The 27271-nt window shown below is 40.4% G+C and overlaps 1 protein-coding gene across 1 annotated transcript; it reads right to left on the reverse strand.

Annotated features, from left to right (window-relative positions):
- Window positions 1-27: 27 nt before the first annotated feature.
- Window positions 28-27271, reverse strand: LOC138165900 (tubulin alpha-8 chain). Its single transcript, XM_069094295.1, has 5 exons — window positions 27097-27271; window positions 12466-12688; window positions 9550-9698; window positions 3923-4603; window positions 28-884 (listed from the first exon to the last, which is right to left on the reverse strand). The coding sequence occupies exons 1-5, from the start codon at window positions 27097-27099 to the stop codon at window positions 591-593; spliced, it is 1350 nt and encodes a 449-aa protein (XP_068950396.1). The 5' UTR covers window positions 27100-27271; the 3' UTR covers window positions 28-590.

The following is a 27271-nucleotide window of genomic DNA, read 5'->3' on the forward strand; positions in this document are numbered from 1 at the left end:
AAACATGAAAGGTTAAATGCTTTGCTCAAGGTTACATAGTAAACAGAAAAATCAGGATTTGAGCCCAGATGCTTTCACATTGAGGAAAATGACCAATTATTCTAATTTCCCCAAAATATGGGAGGACTCAGGTATTCCTTTAATTCTATTTATTTAATCACAGGATCTTATAATCTCTTCTCTGTCCCCATTCCCAGGCCTTGCCACTTTCCCCTAAAAACAAATAAATAAATAAACACATAACCCAGTTCCTACTGCCTTAAACTGTTGATACCTGAACTGCAAAATTGGTTGGACTCTGCCCCAAGGACTTAACTGGAGCACTGAATGCAGGCCTTCAGACCGTGACCCCCATGTTTTCTGGGCACTGTGCCCAAATCTTGTTGAACAAACAAAAGAACATGGTTGACTGGATGAAAAATGGGCTATTCTTCATTCTTGCACCTATTAGCAAATGTCTAACCTACTGGTGTTATTTCAAGAACCCATTCCAGTGAGTCAGGCCTATCTTCTTTGGAAAGTCATATTTCATTGAGCAGAGGCCATGCAATTGAGGAAACGTAGACAATAAGTAAGGGGAACAGATATAATTAAAACTCATCCCCTTCATTTTCATCTTCAAATGAGTCAGTTCCCACCTCTTCATAATCTTTCTCCAGAGCCGCCAGGTCCTCTCTGGCCTCTGAAAACTCGCCTTCTTCCATTCCCTCACCAACATACCAGTGCACAAAGGCCCTTTTAGCATACATCAAGTCAAACTTGTGATCCAGTCGGGCCCAGGCCTCAGCAATGGCGGTGGTGTTGCTCAGCATGCAGACAGCCCGATGAACTTTGGCCAGATCTCCTCCTGGTACCACTGTTGGAGGCTGATAGTTGATACCCACCTAAAGTATGAGAGGAGGGGAAAATATTCGAGGTGACTCTCAGGCAGGCAGTGGGTTAGTTGGAAATGCAAACATACCAAAGGCACTTTGATGATCAGCCAAGTAATAAGAGATTGAGATGTAAGTTAAGTAGTAGGTTGAGATGTAAAGTGGAAGTGAGTTGAGGATAAGGAATAGTAACGGAGTACTAGTTAAGGTCCATGCAAAATTCCAAGGTTCTAAGGGGGCTATAAGAAGATCAGGAGGGTAGGCCAGGAGACAGGGAATGATGAGAAGGACAAACTCCGACATTGTTATCCCCTCCTTCTTGGAACTCTTTCCTCCCATGAATTGATTCTCTTCCACCTTTTCTTTCTAGTAACTTTTGATGGCTTCTCCAAATACTTATGCTCCCACTTAACTGTAGATGTCTCTCAAAGCTCCGATCTCTCTTCCTTACACAATCTTTATTTGAGAGCTCAACGACTCTTCGGACCTTCCCGCGGACTTTACAATTCACCTTTGGCACTTTCTCTTATACCTTATAAGGAGGTGATTGGTCACAATGCCCCTTGAGGACCAAGACTATGCCCTATTCTTTATATTTTCCATAATTCCTCACACCGTGCCTTCCGAATAAGAGGGACTAGGTATTTGTTGAATGAATGAAAATCATGGACAGAAAGGGTTCATGGGGAAATACAAGTTAGTAAACAAGAGTAGTAAAATAGATTTACTGTTACTGTGTAGGTAGATGCATCAGTCTAGTGCAAATTCATCCCCCACATGGGATCAGGTCATAGGTAATTTACTTTGTGGCTTTGGAACTCTGTTAAAGTTGGTTTCTTGCCAGCTGGCAAGTTTCTTTTTAGAAATATAACCAAAAAATTTAGGAAAGATGCTCTTTCAAGGATTGGGACCTATTCCAAATCCTCTGGTCATCAGGGTTTAATATTAGCTGGTGCCCATGTCACCTGAGAGATGCACAGTTAAAAAGAAAAACGTGACACTTGGCTAAGAAAAACCAGTCATGCCTGACTTGTAACTGATCAAGCCACAGCAAACAGGCTCTGGGGAATCCCAGTCCGAGTTGAAAACGAGGCTATGATCCTAACAAATGCTCCCACACAGTGCCCTACCTTAACCCCAGCTTCAGGGGAACCCTGAGGGACTGGCAAAAACTTGGACTTCAGGTCTGAGGGTGCCAAATTGCAATGTTCTTTGAAAGACCCTGGGAGTGGCACTAGGAAAAAATCCTCCAAACAGTCTACATTCCACCTCCCATTCACTTCTCATCCCCCTATAATTTGGCTTCCAGTCCCATCACTCAAACAAAACTGCACCCTCCAAGGTCAACAACTACTTCTTACCTGCTAAATGTGATGGTTGCTTATCAATTCTTATCCTACTTCTCTGAAATTTTTGACACTGATGATCAATTCTTCCCCCTGGATATTCTCTACTCCCTTGGCTGTTTCAATGCTCTCTCCTAGTTTTCCTGCTGCCTAACTGTTCCTATTTGGTCTCTCTTCTTCAAAGCTGATGCATCCGCTACCATAGTGTTCCCTAAGGCTATCTCCTAAGCCCTCCTCCCTTCTCTTTTTCATCACCTCTCTGGACCATTACAGTAGCTTTCTAAATGTACTCTCTGCTTCCATTATATATCCTCTCCAGTACTGCCAACATTTTCCTAAGGAACAGTCTGACCAGGTTACTCTCCTACTCAAAGTTCTTCAGTGGTTCTCAATTGCCTCAAGGATAAAATACAAATTACTTATTCTGGAACTGAAAGCTTTCCATAATCTGCTCCAATATTCCTTTCTAGTCTTGTTTTATATTATCTCTTTTCCAGGTTCTAGCCAAACTAGAACCTACTAGCTATTTCCAGAAGTCAGAAACTCTGAACTGCAAAATATTCCTTGCTTACCTCTATTTCTGACCATTGCTATCTATAGTAGAAACTCAGTAAGTGTTTAGGATCAATATATTTGGAGTTGGAAAAGATTCTAAGGTCTAACCCCTAATTTGACAGATGCAGAAACCGAGGCCTAGAGATGCTAAGTGACTTGAATGAAGTTAAGTGGCATATGTGGGATCAGAACCTGTATCTGCCGACCTCAGAGCCAGCATTCTTTCATTACATGGTGATGCTAATAGTACCAGGCAAAGCCCATCATTTTAAGGGTTACTCAGCCCATAGGCAGACAGAGCATACTGGGCAGAAGGACTCACAGTCTCTTACCCAGAGGCAATCTCCATTCATCACTAATCCACCTAGGTGGAGGTGCTATTAAAATTTATGACTGCCAGCATCCAGGAACCTTGCCTAGAGTCCCATGTGCCTTTTATCCTCAGAGATCTGGCATTTTCTAAAATGATGATAATTCAACTATATCTATATACAATCTACCCATCCTCCCCAGGTTTGGCTTATTATATATGGCAAGGGGGAAATGCCAAAGTCATATGGGTAGCAGAAGGAATTTTAAATTGTTCTCTGTAATTAAGTATTTACATCCCCAACATATAAAAATAATAGAATACATTTACTCTAATGCTAAATGAAACTGAAACCAGAATACGTAAACTTCTATACAAGCAGGTGGGGGATACAAATTTTCATGTTGAGCAGAGTTATGCCATTCTCACACCTTAAAATTATTTGCTTGATTAAAATATGAAATTTTTATATCTTAAAAAACAAAGTATATGTAGCGGATAAATTTTAGTACCTTTAGGAAAGTACTCAAAGTGTTTTCCCTGAACCAGAATTAACAACTCCAGGTTAGAAGGGTAACTTGGTTGTCAAAGGCAAATAGGCTATATGGCTGTGCATATGTGCTTATCTAGCAAATCAAGTAAAACCAGAGCCAAACCAAGATATTTTCTAAAATTGCTAAACCAGATGACACTGGAACATCATAATAATCTGCTAACCAAATCTGAAAGGAGTCAATATTTCTTAACAAATCCCTATGCCTAAGAGGTACAGAAACCCTCAAATGAGTGTTTTTCTTCCCTGTTTCTCTGCTCTCCCTCCTTTGAATCAATGTTCTCACCTTGAAGCCTGTGGGACACCAGTCCACAAACTGGATGGTCCTCTTGGTCTTGATGGCAGCAATAGCAACATTCACATCCTTGGGGACAACATCTCCTCGGTAAAGCATACAGCAGGCCATATACTTGCCATGCCTTGGGTCACACTTTACCATCTGGCTATTGGGCTCAAAGCAGGAGCTGGTGATCTCAGCTACTGAGAGCTGCTCATGGTAGGCTTTCTCAGAAGAAATGATAGGCGCATAGGTGACTAAGGGGAAGTGGATGCGAGGATAAGGCACCAAGTTGGTCTGGAATTCAGTGAGGTCCACATTGAGAGCACCATCAAAGCGAAGGGAGGCAGTGATGGAGGAGACAATCTGACTAATGAGGCGGTTGAGGTTGGTGTAAGTTGGACGCTCAATATCCAGGTTGCGACGGCAGATATCATAGATGGCCTCATTATCCACCATGAAAGCACAGTCTGAGTGCTCCAGGGTGGTATGAGTGGTCAAGATGGAGTTGTAAGGTTCAACAACTGCGGTGGAGACCTGAGGGGCTGGATAGATGGCAAACTCCAACTTGGACTTCTTGCCATAGTCCAGGGAGAGGCGTTCCATCAGCAGAGAAGTGAAACCAGAGCCGGTGCCCCCACCAAAGCTGTGGAAGATGAGGAAGCCCTGAAGGCCTGAACAGGAGTCTGTCTAAGAGACAAAGAGAAATCAAAAGGAACTGTGGAGATGAAAGAGTTTTCCAGAAGAGGTTGGAAGTGGGCAAACAGAAGAATTTGCCAATGTCCCTTTGATCCAAGGCCAGATTAGACAGAACAAAGGCAAATCAGACTGTGTGCCACTTCAGCTATTTCACACTGGCAAAAAATCAGATGAGCATAAACATAATGCTCAGCCTTAAAGAAGAAAAAGCACCATTATCCTTAGGAGTGTATGTGCTGCCTGCTTTGTCTTAATGGTGGGCACTTTCCTCCTGGACACTTTCTTTAGGTTTTTAGGACATACTGCCTCCTGCTTCTCCAATTTTTTATTGTTGGGTGTTTTTTTTGTTTTGTTTTGTTTTTTATTTGACTGGTGTGCTTTCTTTCTAAATTACAAACATTTACAGATTACTCCCACTTCCATGAAAGGTCTTTTATAATAATGAAAAACTATTAAGTAAAATTAATAGTACAGTGACTTTATCTGAGAGCATGCAACGTTCCATATCTATAGCACACACTGTTGCCCATCTCTCTATCAAAAAAAACTGACAGACTTCTATTTTCTCCCCCTGCTACCTCCTACCCCAGTGGGGGGAAAAAGAAAAGCAAATAGGCATAGGAAAGCAAAAAGAAAAATTCCACCAAAGGCTGTATACATATATATATGGGGGGGGGGTATGTGTATATATGTATATATATGTGTGTGTGTGTGTGCGTGTATATGTCTCATTCCGCCCCCTAAATCTATCTCCTCTCTATAATGGATAGTATGTTTCATCATGTGTTCTGAAATCATGAATGGTTATTGTATTATTGATCATAGTTCTGAAAGCTTTCAAAGTTGTTTGTTTTTATAGTGTTGTTATTGTATGAATTGATCTTCCAGTTCAATCCTGAAAATAGATCATTTTTGTAATATTGATATTATATATTAATTGTTCTTCCCGTTCTGCTTTTACTTCACTCTGAATCAATTCATATAACTCTTTCCATCATCTTTTAAATAATCTATTTCCTTATTTCTTACAATGCAAAGTACACCATCGCATTCATATATTTAATCAGCTATTCTTTAACTGATGGGCATCTTCTTATTTTCCAGAATTTTGCTACCACAAAAAGTGCTGCTATAAATATGTTCTACATAAAGTACCTTTTCTTCTTTTTTTGATCACTTTTGAATATAGGACTACCAGTGATATAAATGGGGCAAAGGACATGTGCTGTTACTAATTTTTCATGTATAATTCCAAATTACTTTCCAGAATAGTTGTACCATCTGTAGGTCTACCAATAGCTCATCAGTGTACCTGTTTTCCCACAACCCCGATATATTTATCATTTTCTTTTAAAAATATTTTCCATTTTGATTGTGAGGGGGAATCTTAGAAATGCTTTACTTTGAATTAATTACAATTAATAGGAAAAAAAAATCTTTGTTGCAAGTTTCTCTGATAAAGATCTCATTTCCAAAGCATATAAGGAATTTAATCAAATTTATAAGAATAAGAGTCATTCTTCTATTGATAAATGGTCTAAGGTTATGAACAGGCAGTTGTCAAGGAAAGAAACCCAGGCTACCTATAGTCTTATGAAAAAATGCTCTAAATAACTACAAATTAGAGAACAACTTCTCCTTATACATTTCTGACCACTCCTCAATATTCTTTACTGGTTCATCATTCATATCACTAAGGGTGCTCCCCAGGACTCTGTCCTTCTCTCTTCAATCTGGGTAACCTATTCCGCTCCTGTGGGTTTAATCATCATCTTTGCAGATGGCTACAGCCCCAGTCTTTCTCCTGAACTTCTGATTTCAGATCCACTGCCCCATTTTTCACTTCCCCTCCCCCTTTTCTCTGAGGTCCAGGGGTAGAATGACAGTCCCTCAAAGACCTGGGGGGAGGGGGGGAGGCAGAATGCTACTGCCAGAGGAATTCAGGGAATAGGTAGAAAGTAAACTATGATGGGACAAGACAAGGGCCCTAGGATGTCCATCAATTGGGGAATGGCTGAACAAGCTGTGGTATATAATTGTAATAGAATACTATTCTGCCATAAAAAAATAATGAGCAGGATGATTTCAGAAAAAACCTGCAAAGATTAATATGAACTGATACAGAGTGAAGTGAGCAGAATCAGGGGAACAGTACACAGTAACAGCAATATTGTATGATGATCAACTACAAATGACTTAGCTATTCCCAGCAATTCAATGATCCAAGAAAATTCCAAAGGACTCACGATGAAAAATGCTATCCATCTCCAGAGAAAGGACTGATGGAGTCTGAATGAAGATTGAAGCATACTATTTTTCACTTCATTTTTTATGGGTTTTTTTGGGTCTGGATTTTCCTTCACAATATAACTAATATGGAAATATGTTTTGCATGATTACATTTGCATAACCTATATCAAATTGCTTACCCTCTCAGGAAGAGAGGAGAGGAAGGAGGGAAGCAGAGAATTTGGAACTCGAACTTTTTCAAAAACAAGTGTTAAAATTGTTTTTACATACAACTAGGAAAAATTCTATTAAAAAAAAAGACAAGGACCTTAGTTATTGGAGCTGTGACACAAGATCAGACAGAGCAGGACCAACCAAAAAAAATAGAATGAATCATTGAACTACTGGTTGTAATTAAAGGGAGGGAGAGGAGGGAGAACACAGGAGAGGAGTCTCAATTTCCTAATCTGAAAAATGAAGAAGTTGGCCTAGCTGGCCCCTGAGCCCTGGAAATTCTTCTATGATCTACTGGGACACAAGGTTCCAACTCTAGATCTGTGATCCTTTAACCTCTAAGATTTCTTCCAGCTCTAAATTTATAATCCCTTAAATGTCCTTCCCTATGAGCAGGTTCTCATTGCCAGCCACTAGACTTCTCTAATACTGCCTGCTGTCAGGAAGCCCTGATATACATTTACAAGTACATATATTAATGTAGATTTGTATATATTTGTGAGCAGATTTATTCAATCTGGGCAGCTAGATGGCACAGTGGACAGAGCACCAGGCCTGGAGTCAGGAAGACACATCCTTATGAGCTCAAATCTAGTCTCAAACACTAGCTGTGTGACCCTGGGCAAATCACTTAGCTCTGTTTACAACTGACTACAGGTGTATAAGCAGTCACTATTCTGGTAACTCCCTGAGACATGTAACACAATGTATATTATTTCATAATCTATTGGAACACATGGTAGTTCTCCTAATTTAGAACTGAATATTTCAGTTCCTATGTGGGAGCTCCTTTTTGTCTGAGATTCATAGGCAAATGGCATTTTAGACATGGGAGGGACCTCAGAAACACCCAATCTTTCTGGTTCATTTTATAAATAAGGAAACTGAGTCCCAGAGAAGTCACATGATTTGCTTATATTGAAACAATTAGGTAAATGGCAGAGCTGGGACTAGAACCTGTGAACATGGGCTCTGTAATGATTATACTATATGTTATAAATTCCTTTCCTCACAGGGGAGCAGGACATGAAAGGTCAGTTATACAACAACTAGGTAATTAAAAGGATTTCTGAGGTTCAAAGCTGCTTGACATACCAGTGATCCTTTGCGAATAAACTCTATCTGAATCTGGGACTCAACATCTTGCTCAGGAGTTTCTAAATATTCTGCTGCTTGGCTTATTGTGTCTACAGATGTCTTCTCCCTTAACCTCCACTCCCCACCAAAAAGTCTCTAGAAACCATAATACTCACCCTTTTTCTACTCCCCTTTGAGCAACTGAGAACTCTCTCTCTCTCTCTCTCTCTCTCTCTCTCTCTCTCTCTCTCTCTCTCTCCTCATTTATAGGATCTCCTCTTCCTTACAACAAGTCTACTAAGACAATAAATGCTTTTAATTGGTGTATGGGATTGTTCCATTTCATGTCCCTTGGTGGGCCTGGGGGTCTTTGGTCAACAAACTCAATTCTCATGATAGGACTATACTGGCTCTTTCTAAGAATTTGCCTTGTATCAGACACCTCATATTCATGACTCAAACATAAATGTGCAAGTGTTTAAGTTACTGCTAGCAATCAGAGACTTTAGCTTCCTTTTCATCTGAAGTCTTCCACAGGTTGCCTGGGAGAAGCAGCAACTGGGCATTAGCCTATGAGGTCCAGTTGAAGAAGAAGACAGCTATCTATGTGTTGAGTTCACACCTTCTCATGATCCCTGTCTTACCTGTAGGGACAATTCCTCTTGGTATCATATCAGCAAAAATCAATTCCATAATGCTTATCCCAGGGAATTCACGTCTGACCTGTGATCTGTGATCACACAGATCTATGACCTGTGATCTATGCATGCCACTGGTGATGATTTATTATGCTACCTAGAAAAATGAGCTTAAGAAAAATCTGAACTCAGCATATAGCTGTTATCAGACTCCCTTCTCAACGTCAACACAGTGGGCCCAATGGCCCCTTCCCCAGACAATCCTGGGGAAGATTTTGAGAAAAAAAAAAAAAAAGGCTGAAGTCCCTGGTTTCTAGATACAACCTAATTATACATTTAAGTTGGAATCATGAATACAAATGGTCTGGCAAATAAATAGTAAATAAATAGCAAATAAACAAAAATCTGGCAGATAAATAGTAAAGAGCTCTGGACCAGCAGAGTGAGACCCGAATTTTAGTTCCAGATCTTCCATTACCTAACTGTCCTTAACCAAGGACCTCAGTCTCTCTGGAACTCAGTTTCCATATCTACAAAATGAAAAGGTTGATCTAGATGGTCCTTCCAAGAAGGGCCAGTGGTAATGCTCACCTTGGGGCCCACGTTCTATGCAAGCCTATGAACATCATCATTTCTCAGAATTCTCATCCTTTAAAGCCATGTCCTCAGGCTTGGTGTGATGGACATTTTCCTCGCCAGCTCAGGGAGAAAAGAGTCCCCTTCACCATTCCCCACCCCTTAACCTTCCTAGACACTTACCAGCTTCCTGATTCGGTCCAACACCAGGTCAATGCTCTCCTTGCCAATGGTGTAGTGGCCACGGGCATAGTTGTTGGCAGCATCTTCCTTCCCAGTGATCAGCTGCTCTGGATGGAAGAGTTGTCGATAGGTACCAGCCCGAACCTCATCTGCACAGAGAAGATTGTGAATATCCAGAGCTAGAACTAACACTGCCCACGGCCTGAACCCCTGGAATCAGTGTAGCTTAAGGAAAAGGATTAATGTCAAGGGAATATGAGTCAGACTTTTCCATAGTCCACGGTAAATTCCGCCCTCACCGTCCCCGGTCCCTGTCCTCATCTGTGCTCCCTTTCTACTGTGTCCTACAGATGTCCTTTTTTTTCTTTAAAGAAACTACTAATAACATTTTATCTTTCTCCATTCCTTCAATCTTCCAGTATTCACTGAAACCTAGCTTTCTTTTAAAGACACCAATATCTTTTTTTATTCTAAGAGAGGCTACTCTCATACTCCTTTACATATAGTCAGTCAGTCAATAAGCATGTATTAAGCCCCTGCTTTGTACCATACGCTATGCTAAATACTGGGGAAACAAAGAAAGGCAAAGAATAGTCCCTGCCTTCAAGGACCTCAAATGCTAATGGAAGAAGCAACATGCAAACAATTACTACAAACTATGCATAAGATAAATTGGGGAATGGTTGAACAAGTTGTGGTATATGATTGTGATGTAATACCACTGTGCTATAAGAAATGACCTCAGAAAAATATGGAAAGACTTGCACAAAAAAATGAAGAATAATGAGCAGAACCCAGAGAACATTGTATACAGTAACAGCAATATTGTTTTAAGAAAAACTTGGAGGTAATAAGTCATTTTGACTATTATAAGTACCCAAATTAACTTCAAGGGACCTATGAAGGAAGACACTATCTGCATCCAGAGACACAAATGTGTCTGTCTACATATATGTGTGTGCGTACATACATACACATTTGTGTCTAATGTAACCATAAGAGGGGTCGAGAAAAGAAAAAAATTTTCATGATAACTTTATTATATTTTTAAAAGGAATAACAAGTTGTTTCAAGTGCAATCATCTATTTTTATTATGTTATGGAAATGCTTGTTTTATTCCATAAATTAAAAATAAAATAAACTTTTTTAAAAAATGATAAATAGGAAATCATTGATAGAGGGAAGGCACTAGAACTAGGAACTGGGAAAGACTTCCTGGAGAAGGTGAGATTTTAATTGGGACTTGAAGGAAGCCAAGGAAGGATGTGGAGATGAGGAGGGAGAGCATTCCAAGCATGGTCAGCGAAAATGTCCTGAACAGAGGAATGGAGTGTCTTGTTCAGGGAACAAACAGCAAGGAGACCAATGTAACTAAACTGAAGAGTATTGGGGCGGGGGGGAAGAGTAAGGTGTAAGAAGACTAGAAAGGCAAAGATGGTGCGAAGTTATGAAGGGCTTTGAACACCAAACAGAGCATTTTTATATATTTAGATGACCTGAATGTTATATTATATTTTATATTGGGGATGGGATAGTCCTGGAGGTGATAGCAAGCCACTGAAGTTTATTGAGTGTGGGGTGACATGGTTTTCCCTGGGCTTTAGAAAATTCATTTTGGTGGCTGAATGAATGATGGCTTGGATTAGGGAGAGACTTGTGGCAGACAGACCAAGCAGTCAGCTGTTGCAGTAGTCTAAGCATGAAGAGACAATGGTCTGCACCAGGGTGGTGGCAGTATCAGAGGAGGGAAGGAGGGAGTATTAGAGAGATGCTGAAACAGATTGGATAGGGGAGTGGGGAGTGGAAAGACAGTACATTGTTGAGGATGACACCTATGTTTAAGTTGTGAGGAAACTTGGACGCAGCAAGGAGAAGACCAGGGTTCCACAAGGAACAAGAGGCAGTGTCTGGACTTGAACCTAGCTCTCTTGACTGAGTTCCCTGTTCTTTTCCACCACAGCACACTTCCTCTTGTTCACCTGCAAATATCCATGAAGCTAAGATGTCAGAGGGGCCATTCTTGTGCCTAGTGCAATGACCTCTTCCTATCAGTCACACTACTTCCAATAAGACCATCAAGCATTTGTCCAGTTGCCTCTGAGGGTAGCCTTCAAGTTCTGGGTTGCTTTTTTTTTAAATCACATTCATAAGGAGGTGTTCGAAATTTCTACTGAATTACAGAATAAGATGTCAAATTTACAGAATTCCTCTGACCCTTGTTGCAAATTCTGGGTGAGGGGAGAGGCAGATTGATATCAGAGGGAGAGTAAGGGCAACAACAAATCAGGACTTTTTAGGCTAGACCAGCATGCCCCTCTCAACAAAGGGGTACATAATGAGGTGTATATGTTCAGATACGGCCAATTTATTGACCCGCTTTGCTTAACTGAGTGTTTATTTGTTACGAAGGAGGTTTCTACTGGGGTAGAGAGTCATTCATAAGTGACAATGTTTTTTAAAAAAGCATCAAAAAACTTTTTTTTAAAGCAAAGAACAAAGGAATTGGAGGAAATTCTTATTCAAGTATGGGTTGGACCAGATGGCCTTTCGGAATCATTCCAATTCTGAGCTTCTGTTAATCTTGGATCAGAATTTGATTTTAATCCCGGCTTTTCAACTAACAAGTTGCATAACTTTGAACAAATTTCTTTCCTTCTCTTCCCTTTAGTTTCCTCCTCTGTGAAATGAGGAAGTTGGACTATGTGATTTCTGAAGTCCCTTCCAAATCTCAGGTCTATGACCTTCTTACTAAGAAATCACTGAATGTCTGCTATGTGGCAGACTGCTCCCAGGAGTCAGATCCAAGAAGGGGAGTATAAAGTAAGGACACACATCACCTCCATGGAAAATCAGTATTTTCAAGCATTTGTCAATGTTCAATTAGGGGCAGGTACTCCTGGTGAGTAGGTACTTACCTACTACAGAGGGTTCCAGGTCAACCATTACTGCCCGGGGCACATGCTTCCCCGTGCCAGTCTCACTGAAAAAGGTGGTGAAGGAATCATCATTGTTGATCTTGCTGGCCTGGGTGCCAAAAGTACCATCAGCTTGGATGCCATGCTCTAAGCAGAAAAGTTCCCAGCAAGCATTGCCAATCTGGACTCCTGCTTGACCCACATGGACTGATATACACTCACGCTATAAGAAGGGAGGGAAGAAGAGAAAGAATACAGAGTGCCAGTCATTCCTTTGCCTTATAGTTTCCCCCATTTCTGGGAGTTTGTTAATCCCTGGAACATCCCTAACTAGAAACTCAATTTGTAATCTGTCATTATTCACCCAGAACAATCCCACTAAGAACATCTAGGCCTGGTCTCTTGGGTCCAGGGCAATGATTCCCCAGAATCTAGCTGACATTATACACACACCCTCCACCCCACCCCCATGAGGCTACAGTACTGTTTTAGGAATAGAAGTGGGAGTTTAAAGGTCTAGTTACTTGCCATGGATTTTTACTAAAAAGAACAAGATCCACTTTTCCCTTCTCTCTCTTCCCTTCTCTACTCCTATCAAAGCAACAACAAACAGTTTTCAGGACAGAGCTGACTATACTCCAGCCAGGCCACAGCCACAAGGCTTGCAACATATTCCCATGGGAAAAGCATGTGACTCATCTGTTTATTTCTATTCTTATCCATGGTTTGACGCAGACTGGGGTGGCATTTCAAAACTTGGAGTTATCCAAAAAGGGGGTGGATCTTCTTAACCATTCCACTCGGTCCTGAAGCAAGGACCATACTGGACAATAGGTCCCCAGTGTATTCTGTGAATTTTCTAATTCCCCAAGGGCAGAACTAGGACATGGGGAACAAGGCGATGTTTCTATTTTTCATCCCCTAAAGGGTACCAGGACCAAGTGCTTCCTAATTTAATAAATTGCACAAATATTTAAGGAAAATTACTATAAGCCTACACCTGTGCTAGATCCTGAGTGACACAGAATAATTATAAACTGTGATCTGTACTACCTAGGAGCATGCAAGAAAACAAGACTCAGTAAACAAATATGAAACAATTAGGAATCAATACCAGACCATATGTAATAATTCCGTAAAATCATAGACTTAATTGAGAACTAGAAAGGTGCTTTGCTGTTGCTGTTGTTCAGTCATACCCAATTCTTCATGAGCCATGTCGGAATGGGATTTTCTTGGTAAAGATACTGGAGTGTATTATAAGGTAAACAGAAGTTAAGTAACTTGTCCAGGATCACACAGCTAGTGTCTGAGGTCACATTTGAACTCAGCTCTTCCTGACCCCAGGCCCAGAACTCTGTCTACTGAGCCATCTCATTGCCTTTAGAAAGGCACTTAAAAATCATCTAATCTAATGCCTTTATTTTACATATACGAAAATTGAGATCCAGAGAAGGTTAACAGACTTAGGTGTTCAAGGGCAGCTAGTTAAATCAGGGCTAAAATATAAGTTCAATGTCCTTTCCACTATACCACAATTTAAAATAATTAAGTAACAAAATAAGCCTAAGTTCTCTGGACCGTTGGGAAGTTTACTGACCCAAAGCATGTATTAAGTGGCTACTAAGACAAGAACAGGTAAGGTTTATAAGTCAGTGGCCCTGACTCTCTGGCTGGAAATCCTCGATGATATCTTCTGTGACATCTCAGACCTCTCTCAAAGACCCTACACCATCCCATAGTCCCTCAACTCTACCTCTACCTTAGAACTCCCTTTGGAGATAAGAGTAGGCAGTTATACTTCAGAGATCTTCTTATAATCTGAGCCCTTGGCAGCATTATGATTCTCTATTTCAAAATACCTATTTCACTACCTTACTAGTTTATACCCACACATCTGGCAGTTAGCTGTGGCTTTTTGGCTTTTTCAAGAGGGTATCATCACCATGAAGTATTAGGACATCTTGAGGACTGACCTCCACACATTCCTTTGCCCAAAAAACTCTATAAGGGAAAGGGGATGTCTTATGGGCATATAAATATGACTGAACAACTACTATGTTTTATCTAACTTTGTATCTCCTCCAGCACCTAACACAGTCTTTTTTCACACAGATTGTGCAAATGCTTGTTGAATTTCGGTTGGGGGGGTACTGAATTTGAGATGTTCTTCTGTGGTTCTGACCTACTATCTCCTAAGCAAAAGATACTACTTCTCATATATGATTCTGGTCTTCTAAAAGTAACAGTTCTGCCTCTTGTCAGTTTCTCCCCTTCCTTTCCTCCCAGAACAATAGCTAGAATAACTGTCCTGGGCCTTAGGGGAGATAGGGAGAAAGAAGGTAGATCAAAAAGTCACTAAACCATTTAACCCAGTGAAACTATTACCAGGTTCCAAAGAAAGAGAGAAAGGACCCATATGGACAAAAATACCAATTGCATCTCTTTTTATTGTAGAAAAGACCTGGGAGCTAAAGGGGTGCCCATTCTTTGGAGAATGATTGAACAAATTATAGCATATAAATATGGTGGAATAATGTTGTACCATAAAAAATTATGAAGGGGATGGTTGTAATAGTAATGGAATTTAAACATCCCCCTGTATTGGCTTGGTTTTTGGATTGATTGTGTTAAAACCCAGAGCTTGTGAATCCCACTTGTGGGATGGACTTGTTAATGTGAAAAGAGAGTGCTGAACTGGGAGGAGGTGGTGACACATTTAAATTTAGAGAGACACAAGCAAAGGGAGAGGCAGAAGAACTTTTTGGAAGCAGCATCTTGGAGGCAGAGAGAGATGGAAAGGATTGCTGAGGGCCAGTTTGAATTGCCTTGGACTTTTGAGACCTGCCCCCGGAGCTGCCAAGGACTGAGGAGACATGGCTGTTATGCTGGTACTTTGTCTGTCTGTTTTGATGTTGTTTTGCCAGATTTGTCCACTGGTGAAAGACAGTCCTGTTGTTGCAGAGGTCCTAGAACCTTGCTGTTGGTTCAGAGCTCCTGAGACTGTTCTGCAGACAGAGAGTGAATTGTGCCCATTGGTGAAGGCCAATGCTGTTGCTGCAGAGGACTTGGAACCTTGCTGTTGGTTCAGAAGCCCTGAAGAAGGATTTTCTTGTTGTATGTTTACAGAAATCCTGGAAGAGGGTTTTGCTAATGTTTTCAGGGGTCCTAGGAATGTTCTGCAGACAGAGAATGAATTAATGAAGACACTGGCAATGTATCTTGTGGCCTTGCTAAGCTTTGTCTCCCCAGGAACAAAGATTGCTGAGAACTTGCCTCGGGTCAAGATGAAGAAAAGACCCTCTTTGGGTATTAAATGCTGTGCTTAAGCTTGTTGTAACTCTGGGGTAGATTCAATTGTGATCCAAGGGTGGGGAACTTTTGACTTTTTTGTGCTCTGTGATTGAACAAATGAATGTACTTTACTTATGATTGGAAACTAATCTCCATTTGAGAAGAGGGGCTTTGTGGTTGACTAAATGAATTTATAGCCTAGGGGTGGAGTAGTACTTAGAAGAGGGTCTTTGGGATTGACTAAATGAATTATAATGTCCAGGGGTGGAGTAGTACTTGGAGATTATTGAATTATACTTGGTGAATGCTGTATTGTGAATGATGCTATATTTTGATTTTCTCTGTTCTTAATTATTCACTGAATAAAATGGAGAGCACCTATGCTGGTATTTTGAACCTTGGGAAGTTGCCTTTTCTTGGCATTACAATGGTTTCAGAGAAATCTAGGAGGAATTGTATAAACTGATGTAAAGTGAGCAGAACCAGAAGAACAATTTATACAATAACAACATTTACTTACGCACCACAATTTTATACAACAACAAAAGAAAAACAATCCTGAAAGACTTGAAAACTCTGAATGAACAGCGATTCCAGAAGATCAAAGATGCTTCCCACTTCCTGACTCAAGATGCAGAACAAGACAGACATTTTCAGACAGAGCCAATGTGAGAATTTGTTTAGCTTGACCATGCATATTTGTTGGAATGTTTTGTCTTTCTCTTTCTTTTTTTAAAGGGGGCGCAGAAAGAGGAATGAAGATTAGGATCACCAAAAAATTAAAAAAGGAGAAATAGAAGATGGATGCTGAAACATTTTTAAGTGCATGGAAGAGAATAGAAGACCAGAAAGAACCAAAGACAAGAAGGGAAGCTTTGAAAGAAACTGTAGGTTAAATATTTTAAAAGGAAAATTGTATATAATAAAGAATTCACAAATTTATGTACAAACTTCTTTCTGTACTACTATGGATATGGAAGTGTTCATTTAATTTGATGTTTGTTAAATTCAGAATTAAAAAGAATAAAATTATTGTTTAAAAAGAGGGGAAAAAAAGGAGAGAGGAACATTAAAGTAGGTAGTATTTTATTCTCTTAAAAAAAGCATAATTCGGAGTGGCTAGGTGGCACAGTGAACAGAGCACCAACCCTGGAGTCAGGAGGACCTGAGTTCAAATCCAGCCTCAGACATTTAACACGTACTAGCCGTGTGACCTTGGATAAGTCACTTAACCCCAATTGCTCTACCTTTTCCCCTCCATAAAATAAACTTTTAAATTTTTTTTTTAAAAAGCATAATTTGAAGCCATAAGATATGTGTCAATTCTGTTCCCTGTGTCACTGGGCAAATCACTTTACCTCTTGAACCTCAGTTTCCTAATTTGTAAAATGAAGGGGTCACATAAATAATCTCCTAAAACATTCTCTAGCTCTTCATCCAATGACCTATGATTCCATGCTGAAAAGAGTAATAGGATGGGCTGAGGAGTTACAAAATCCTTCAAGTAATAGCCAACTTGAACACACTGTGAACCACTTGTTTAGTGACCTCCATATGCTCAGTTACCCCTTAATAACTATATGACCCCATACAATTGATCAAACAACCTCCTCATCTTCTTTCACAGTTCCCACCTATAGAATTCAAGGTAGGTTGTTTTCACTACCAACCTCATCGACAGAGGTTATGGGTTACAGGTGACCAGAAGTGTCTAGGTGGTCCCCAACTGCCAGAAAGTCAGAAGAGACTGGCTTCAGTCAAGGGAAAAAGCCTTCTCTATCATCATCCCAATAAGCCACTCCATGGCCCCGACATCTCCAAATGAAATTCTTCCATATAAAAAAAATACAACCCAGAAACAGACTGGGAAAGCCTGTCCTCCTGCCCACCAAGGGAGAAGGTAGCAAGATGGTTCACTGTCTAATCAAGTCCCCAAGGTCAGTGATATACCTTGGTAACATAAGGCAATAGGCAATACATGGCAGGGCAGCAGCACCATCTTGCCCCTAACTAGCATCTAAAACTTCAGATAGGAAGCACAGAAAAGTAAAGGATGGCTCATAGAAACAGCTTCATTGAAAATAGGTCATCCCTCTCTAACAGAGCCAGGGGCCAATATGCCTCAGCCCTAAGAGGGGTAAGCTGATCTTACAGAGGAAATTTAAGTCCTAGGCCTACGGCAAACTCATATTTCAAATACCCTTTCTGGCCATCCAGGACTCACACTTATTCTAACTGTATCCACGTGGCTCTATTTTAAACCTGAGCTTGTCATCCCAGGGCCTTCTGGTTTAAGGGACTGGTTTTTATCTAACCTCTTGTGAATTTATAAAACCAGTCTCAGCATCTGAGTTTATGTAGCCAGCTGCAAGAAGCAAGTTATTACTAAGGGGGTCTTTCCCTGAGGGGAGTCTGTGTGTCTGTGTGTGCACACAAGTTGACAGACAGTGCTAGACTTTTCTCCAGAAGTCACATAATCTATTCCCAGCTTTCAGGTCATGTAAGTTATCCTTGATAGATAGGGGGATCCATCTTAACTGGAAATACCAATAGAGAAGAAAATACTATGCCTTCAAAAGGTCCTGTTCTAATTTTTTTTATCAAGAAATCTTTTCAAACTCTTTAACTTGGATCATTCAGGGTGCCATTGTGATGCATGTCTCTCTATATGAGGAATGGCTAGTCATATCATCTTGTCTAAAAAATTTCTTTATAGAATTTAGAATATAGAATTCTTTATAGAAATCTTATACTGAAAAGCATTGGGTCACTTTGAGAAATACTATTGAATATTCTAAGGAAAGTACTACAAACTCCCTGTGGCATATTCTATGTTAAATTCTGAGACTAATTCAAAATCATATTTGCAACTCTGACTTACTCATCATAGAATATTGTGCTTTATGTTTATCTGTATTTATATTGCCCTATTAGCTTATATGTCTCATGAAGGCAGGGGTTATGCATCATCTAGGAAGCATTTAGTAAATATTTGTTAGCTGAAAATTTGTTGAATGAATCTTGCTATCTCACCTGAAATAAGCTTTTGCAGGGTTAGAAAAAAATAATATTGCTATGGGTCAGGCTAGGATTATTAGGGATATTATACTGTTGGTCAGGTAGCTAGTAGCTAGTGGAAATGAGATATTTATTTATATTACAGAGGGAAAATTAAAAGCTAATGAACTTCAGAAGAGATTATTTGGACTCCTGCCCTATTAATTCTAATTAGGGCATATTTTAATTGAAGGCTCTCTGAGATCAAAGGATAAATGTGAACAAATAGGCCTAGATTTATGTCAATGAATAAATGTAGCACAAAAATGATTCAGATACTAAATTAGGGGCTATAATAAAGCCTAAAATATTCATTATGATGAGAAAATAGGAATAGTGGGTGCTTCTTATTAAGTGGTATCACAGCATTAGCAATGGATGATAAGAAGAAATGTGAACTAAAAGACTTCTTTAGCATTGCAGAGTTGCAGGAGATGAAAGGATCATAAGTTTGGACCTGAAAAGGATCCTAGAAGATATCTAATCCATCTCCTTCATTCTATTTTTTTTTTGGAGGGGGGAAAGGAAGGGTAATTGGGGTTAAGTGACTTGCCCTAGGTCACATAGCTAGTAAGTGTGTCAAGTGTCTGAGGTTGGATTTGAAGTCAGGTCCTCCTGACCCCAGGACCAGTGCTCTATTCACTGTGCCACCTACCTGCCTCAATCTCCTTCATTTTAAAGATAAGGCATCTGAGGCCCAGAGAGGATATGTGACCTAATAAAAGGTCACATAGAGAGTAAGTAACAGATCATTGGAGATTTTCGGTCTCAGATAAAATAGTGTCTATTCTTCTCTCCTATTCAAGTTAATTAAATTCAACAAATATTGATTGAGAGCCAGCTATGGTCCAGGCCTTTTGCTTTTCCATAATTCACCTCCATTTCCCAACCTTTCCTTCCTTTCTCATAAGAAATATGGGGTTAAATTTGCATCAAGGAGGAAGAAGGGAGAGTGCTTTACTAATATAAGCATCCACCCCTTTCAGATTTTGACAATTCTGATATTTGAAAAAGGCAAAACCAAAATCTTTTTTGTGAAAAATACCAAGAAAGCAAGGACGATTAGCCTTCATCGAGCAAAGCTTACTACATTATTCTGTGTTACAGCTGCTATTTGTCTATGACCAAGCAGAGAACTTTGAAGTTAATAAATGAGGACTCAAGATTCCAGAATTGTTTTGTGATCATCGAACAAATATGCATCACCTTGTTATGACTTAGCTAGCAGAGATGAGCATTTGGTTACTTATCATGAGTGATAAGCCATCTCTGAATCAGGAAGAGCTGGTCAAAGAAAGGACCTCAGCGCTGTGAGAGAGTCTGTCTCTTTCTCTCTCTGCACTGCCACCTCAGAAGTAGAGAAGATCCCCAATGCCCAGTTGAGGAGGCAGAACTAGAGAAGATTCTACTCATCTCAGGCTGGGGGTCTCTAGCTTTTTAAAAGAACATAACATCTCAGCTCAGGGCATCCTCTAAGCGTAAGTTTGAAGTGTCAGAGACTATAGAGGTCATCAAGGCGCAAGTCCAACTAAGCAGAACAGCCCACCTAGTAGCAGAGCAGCTGTTAGCAGCCCAGTGCTTTGGCCTTTCTAGCTGAGACTCCGTGCTCTCTTAGGAGTTAGTCCAACACAGCAGTGGAACAGTGCAGCTTAGCAACAGAATCACTCCTCTAACACAGATCCATTAAAGTAACCTTTCAAAAGACAAGTTCTAAGAAAGAAAGGACAGGGGCGGCTAGGTGGCGCAATGAATGGAGCACCAGCCCTGGAGTCAGGAGGACCTGAGTTCAAATTCGGCCTGAGACACTTAACACAAAAACTACCTGTGTGACCTTGGGCAAGTCACTTAACCCCAATTGTCCTCCAAAAAGCAAAAAAAAAAAAAGAGAGAGAGAGAAAGGATGTTGGGGTCAAAATTCCAGTCATGGTACCCGAGTCACACATACTACCCTACCACAGTACTTCATTTGTGCCCACTTTCCCCTATGGAAACTGTGTGCATTTGTGAGAGAGTGCACCTCATGTTTATGAGTGTGGTGTTATATAATTGTTATTCTTGTTTTGCCTTTTTTGTAAATATTTTGGGTTAAGAGCACATTGAGTCAACTGACTGATTTGTTGATGGGAAATACACCAATAGGGGTTGAGAAAATATAGTATAGCATGACTAGCTATCCATTAGGATTAGTCCTAAAATTCTGAAAGTAGTGTTTGTAGCAGTCACTTTCTCTTAGGAAACTCCAATCTGCCGACCTAAGTACAAGGGGAAATGAGCTAGAGAAGTGGAAAGGTGTTCCACACCAGTAATTCATGTTGTTCAGTTCATCATGTCCTACTTTCATGACCCCATTTGGAGTTTCCTTGCCAGAGATACTGAAATGGATTGTCATTTCCTTCTCATCATCCTTAATATCATTTTACAAATAAGGAAACTGAGGCAAACAGGGTAAGTGACTTTCCCAGAGTCACACAACTAGTAAGTGTCTGAGACTGGGTTTGAACTCAGGGAGATGAATCTTTCTGAGGCCAGTTCTGGTGCTGTATCCACTGCACCACCTAGCTGCCCCCATAATTCATGTACTTGAGTCAATAATTATGGATCTTACTCAGACCTATTTCATAGAGAAATTAGAATTTCAAGTCACTTCCCTTGAAGTAATCATTCTTGTCATTCATTATATTAATGGCATGCAAGTTTTCATTTTGCATTTTATCTAACGCACTTTTGTTATTGGAATTATTTTTAAAATAAAGAGGATTAGAACACTTTTCCATCCTTATTTAGGGGTTCTCTTTCTCCTCTAATTCTCTGACTTCTCAAACTTCTGCAGTATAATTTTCAATTAACTTTGATTGTTTATGTGGTTCTTTGCAATGTTATGAATCACTTTAACTTTTTGGCTTTTTTTTTCTTTTTTCTTTTGGAGGGGGGAGGGCAGGGCAATTGGGGTTAAGTGACTTGCCTAATGTCACACAGCTAGTACGTGTTAAGTGTCTGAGGCCAGATTTGAACCCAAGTCCTCCTGACTCCCAGGATGGTGATCTATTCACTGCACCACCTAGCTGCCTCTTGGCTTTTAATTTTCAATTGTTAATTAAGGGTATTCAGAATATTCCTGATATATTTTTGCTTTCCATATTCTATACCATTTTTAATAGTCTTTAATTAGGTGGCATGATGTTCAAGTTTTCTACTGCATTCATCTGCTAGATATTGATAAAATTCCCCACTGTCTTTCAATAGGTCCTCAATAGTGTTCCCAAGACATTTCTGTCATGATGGCATTTGATGTCTGTCCTTAGAAGTTTTCCTAGATAACTCTATTTTTCTTCCTATGGTGCTTACCATAGCAATAGCCACAATATATACTGTGTGTGTAGGTCTTGAAATATTTTTTTTTACTCATTGTCAAATATTGTGGGACAATGCTTATCCAACATTGTCAAATAATGTGGGACATGATAGTTTAGCGGATGCCAGCTTTTTGGAATTGCTCTGTTTTGGTAGAATTAGTCTATTTGATGGATTCACATTCAAAAAAGACTCTTTTGAAACTCCAGATATGTTTGTCTTTTCCAAATCATTCAAGCCACCCTCATTTTTTGCCATCTGTTTCATGATTTGGTAGCGCTTCTGGCGTTTGTGTTAAATGTAGGTTCTTTGTGCCTCCCATCTTCACCTCATCCATCTTTAAATTTGAAGGACTTCTCAATTTCCACTCTTATTTCATCTACTCTGCATTTGTCAATAAAGTTTTTTTTTCTTTATGATTGCCCTACATCGATATGAATAGACTGTTGTGTAATTTGGAGCTGAAGATATCTTTGAGGTCCTTGCTTAAATCTGTTTTTAAAAAAGCTGTTTCTTATTTTGATATGTAATAGTGGCACATAATTAATGCCCTCCTAACTTCAGTCATTTCACACGTATTTATGGTTTGCCTGCTTTAGTGGAGAGGGCAAAATGCACTGAAGCATTTCTGTTAGTCGGAGTATTGTTATTTCTCAGGTGCCTGGCTATACCTTGCCTTCTTATGGCACCAGAACACACAGCACCATTTGATCCACCGTCTTCCATGTCTAGCTGCTCATCATTATGGTCCCACACAGGGCCAGTCTGCAGCCCTATGTCTCCAGTAGGGGGGAGCAGCAGCATTTTTAACCAATTTTTAGGGACATGTTTTAATTGTTACATCACCACAATTTTTCTTCGATCCCTTTTAAAAGAATTTTTCAAAAAAAAAAAGAGAAGAGAAAAAAAAAGGCAGCAAAACTACATCAATACATTGGGGGGGGGGATACCCTGACATTGTGTGCAATGTTCATATCAGTACTGCCCCACTCTTGCCCACACACATATACATTCGCCATTGCAAAGGAGATGGGTGAGGTGTTTTCTCATACTCCTTCTTTGGCACCAAACTTGTTCTTTATCATTTTGCAACATTTACTTTTAACCTTTTTGTGACTGTTGTCTTGCCCATTTCAATTGTTGAGTTCATTGTGTGTATTGTTTTCCTGGCTCCACTTACTTCATTTTCATCAGTTCATGTAAGTCTTTCCACAAGGAGTAATATTTTAATCTCACCTGCCCCCATACAAGTTGTCTAGGTTTTTCCTTAAAAGATATTGAAACCATCCTTGAGAATCAGTTGTCTCAGGGGACTAAAGTCTTGGGCTATTGACATCACTCCTGGTTTCCTGAATTACAAAAAGCCATGAAAAGCTTCAAACCTCTCTCTAATGCTTGTCTGGAAGACCACAGTGGGCAGTAGAGCTTTGCTCAAGTGAGTCAGTTTTTTATGTCCTCACTGCAAAATCTTGTTGAATATCCGTCCCCTGCTATGGCTACATTTATCTTTTTTTGTTAACTGTTGAATAACCTACAAGGGTCTCATTTTGATCCAATATTGTTTATTGCTACCAGGGGACTGGTGTGAGTGGGGTTCAGCATATAGCTCCCATCTGTTTCTTGGATTTATAGACACAGTTTCATCACACTGGCTGTGGTGCTAGCCCCAAGCCCAATTATATGGCATTATAGGCTTCCTTCATAGGTACATCACCCTGGGTAGCTTTCCTTTACTTTGCCATTGCCTCCCCCTCACAGCATTGATGATGGGTTGGGGCTCCTGATAGTTATTATTATTATATGTATTATTAAGGAAACAGGACACTTTAATAAGGGCACTAAGCATCCCATAGCCACAACTCTCCAACCTAAACATTGTCCCTGACATCACTGAGGGTTTCCTCCTCAAAAACATCTGATATATTGAGTGGTAACCCCATCACTATAAGAAAGACGGTGAACAGTGCCTGATGTAGTTTACATGAGGGTTTGTTGAAGGCTGTTTAGTCTATACTTGGAGGGGTACTGTCAGGAATGCCAGAACCTCTGACTTTCAACCCATAAAATGTCCATCTGATCCCAGGAAGGTTGAATGCAGTTTGCCTGAAGAGTAGCAGAAAGGATTACCTATTTCTGGACAAACTTCTAACCTAGAACCACCTAAATCTAATAGCCACAACTCCCATTAAAGTGAAAAATTAAAAAAAAAACTATAAATATTGGTGAAACCTATCTTCAACAAGGGATACATCCCTAAGTCTTGGATCTTCTACTAGCAATCCATCAGTATAGGTCAAAGGAAAGGATTAAAAGTGGAAATAATAACAGTATTACTACTATTTTTTTTAAAGCAATTGGGGTTAAGTAACTTGCTCAAGGTTACACGGCCAGGTGTTTCTGGGTGGGTGCTAAGTATCTGAGCTCAGATTTGATCCCAGGTCATCCCGACTCTGGGGCTGTTGCTCTTACTCGCTGTGCTACCTGGCTGCCCCGATATTACTACTATTAATAATGATAGTAATAACTTCATATCAGTACACTCAATAGGTGCCCAACACAGATATACCTCACTTTGAGAAAATTCATTATAAAAAAAAAATTTTTTTTGAAACTACACATACATTAGGGACTGTTTGATTATTTGACAAAAGATTCCTTCACCTACACTGCTCACCAACTATTCAGTTTTCAGTATGAGCATTTATACTTTAGAAATTGTTCATTGCTTCAAATCAGGACTTGATTTATTGTTTTGACTTAAGAAAGTGTTAACGCAGGTTAAATTTTAAACTGTGTATGCTTACTCTCCTACCCCACCCCAGTCTGGTTGTTAAAACATTTACCAGAAGATCCCTGTATTGCTCTATAAATAATGTTTGAGCTCAGGAATAGTGCAGTAAAAGGCAGAGGGAATGAAATTGTGACTAGACTGGAAGCCTGTTAACTGGAGACTACTACTAATACTAATATTAATAATAATAACTGGCATTTATGTAGTACTTTAAGATTTGTACAGTACTTTACATCCATTACCTCATTTGAGCCCCACAATACCCCTTAACATATCTATTATATAAAAAGAGATGTAGCTGTAAAACGTGTATGAATAACAGTGGGTTTAATATTACATAGTGCTTTCTCCACTGAAAGAGTCAGAACTCTCCTCTGTGCTGGGTAGGCTCAGGGTACTCAAGAAAGTACTTAGAAAATTTTATAAAATGGCTATCTCAATGTTATATTACAGCACCAAAGCTTAAAGGAATATTGAGATCACTTGTTCTTTCTTTTTACAGAAGAGGAAACAGACCAATTAATTAGCTTGCCTAAACTTACACAGGTAAATGAGTTGCAAAGCCAGGACTAGAAGACAGCTTTTCCCCTGAGTCAGAGTCCTGTCTCATTTCAGGACTCCAGGAGTGGAGCGCAACTAGCCATTATTAGGACAGGACCTTTCTCCCCTAAGAAATTTATCATTTTGCTCACAGCTCTTTTTCAGACAGTAATCTCTGAACCAGAATACCAAAGAGAGTAGATGGCGGAGCAGGAAAGAGGTTAAAGGACTACATGGGGAGGAGAGAAGGGAAGGTCATAAACAAGTAGAATGTAAAGCAGGAGCTGAGAATACCACTGTAAGCAGGGCATGTGCTCTTCTACCTTCCATTCCCCACCCCCATCATCTCTCTCTACCCTTGCCCTGTAGTAGTAGGGCCAGAAGTACTATAATTACCATCTCGTACAGGGACTGAAATTTGAGGAGTCTTTATGGGTTTACTTTGCTACCTATTTCAGGGATCAGGGATAGGGGAAAATGTTCTAACTGAAGGTATAGGGATTCTAGAATGTGATAAAAGAGGAGATCTCTGAGGGATCCCCAGAAAATTAGATATTTAGTTGAAGATTGGAAAACTCCCTGAATGTGTAGCTTGGGAAGAGAAGAAAGGGAATCAGTTTTTACTTTTCTCTTCTAGGTGGGAGATAGGTGGAGAATAAGGGTAGGGAGTGTAGAAAGGTATTGAGATACACAGGAGTGAGATACTCAGTATCCCCAAACCACTGCAATCTTGACCCAGCCTCTCAGGTATGTGGAGATTTGCAGAAGATCCCTTGTACCAGACAGCCTGAGATGGAAGGTTCAAAGTCTACATGCTAGCCTTCTGCCAGCCCCAGCCCTTCACCCAAGGGGCAGGACCAGGCCAAAGAATTGAAGGAAGCTTAGATGCCTCACTTCCCACTTCCAAATTCCGAGGACCTGTCGATACCAACTGAGGCCACATTTTCCTTCTACCATCTATCTATGTTGGTTTAGTGTTAAAGGAGCAATGGAGTTGGAGTTAGGGTTTGAGTACCAGGTCTGCTACTTAGAAAGTTATTTGACCTCTCTGGATCTGACCTAAATAAGTTCTAAGATCCGCCCACCTCCCTAGCCCCCAGCTCTAAATCCTGTGAATTCATATACACCACGGCCATTCTCGAAGTCAGCAGCTCCCACCTTGTTTTCCCAGAATTACTCCCACCCCCATCCCCACCCCCAAAGCAAATACAAATACCCCCTCCACTTGGTCGGGATGTTCCCACAGGAGTTAAATGGAAGTTTCCCTGATTCTCCAGACGATTCCCCTGGATCCTTTGTCACTAACCCCACTCCCAGGCTCTGATCTCCCTAGCTCCCCAGTTCCGGACGATCCAACCCCATTTTCTGCACTTTCCCTTCAGGTAAGTTGCCTGTGGGTCCTCTGCGGTGTTCCGCTCTAACGTTGTTGATCTCCTCTGGCCCCTCGGAGTCCTGGATTTGTCACTCTCACCTGCCCCCTGCACTCAGCTCCCCAAGGAAATCAGTTTTCCTTCCTGTTTCTGGCATTGCCAGTTCTCCCTCCTCTGACCTCCTCCCAGCCTCCTCTTCTCAGGGACCCCGGGTCTGGGATCTCTCACCATCCTGGCGGCAGCAGCGCAGCGTTTTTCTCCCACGGGCTTCTCCTAGCAGATACAGCTTCTCTACCTCTGCGCGTGCAGCTCCACCAGTTTCTTCTCCTCTGTGGTGACACACTGAGGCTAGAGGGAGCCAGGGACAGGGATGGACTCGCAGGCAGTGGCTGCTCTCCAGCTT

The sequence above is a fragment of the Petaurus breviceps genome, unplaced genomic scaffold, assembly GCF_028583685.1.
Source record: "Petaurus breviceps papuanus isolate PSGF00001 unplaced genomic scaffold, PetGlider_PUasm1.0 216, whole genome shotgun sequence".
NCBI lineage: Eukaryota > Metazoa > Chordata > Mammalia > Diprotodontia > Petauridae > Petaurus > Petaurus breviceps.

Excerpts from the sequence above, each read along its gene's own strand:
- LOC138165900 (XM_069094295.1), bottom strand. Across the intron at positions 4,604-9,549 it reads TGGACCGAATCAGGAAGCTG|ACAGACTCCTGTTCAGGCCT; the intron begins GTAAGTGTCTAG and ends TTTGTCTCTTAG. Across the intron at positions 885-3,922 it reads GGTGTCCCACAGGCTTCAAG|GTGGGTATCAACTATCAGCC; the intron begins GTGAGAACATTG and ends CTCATACTTTAG.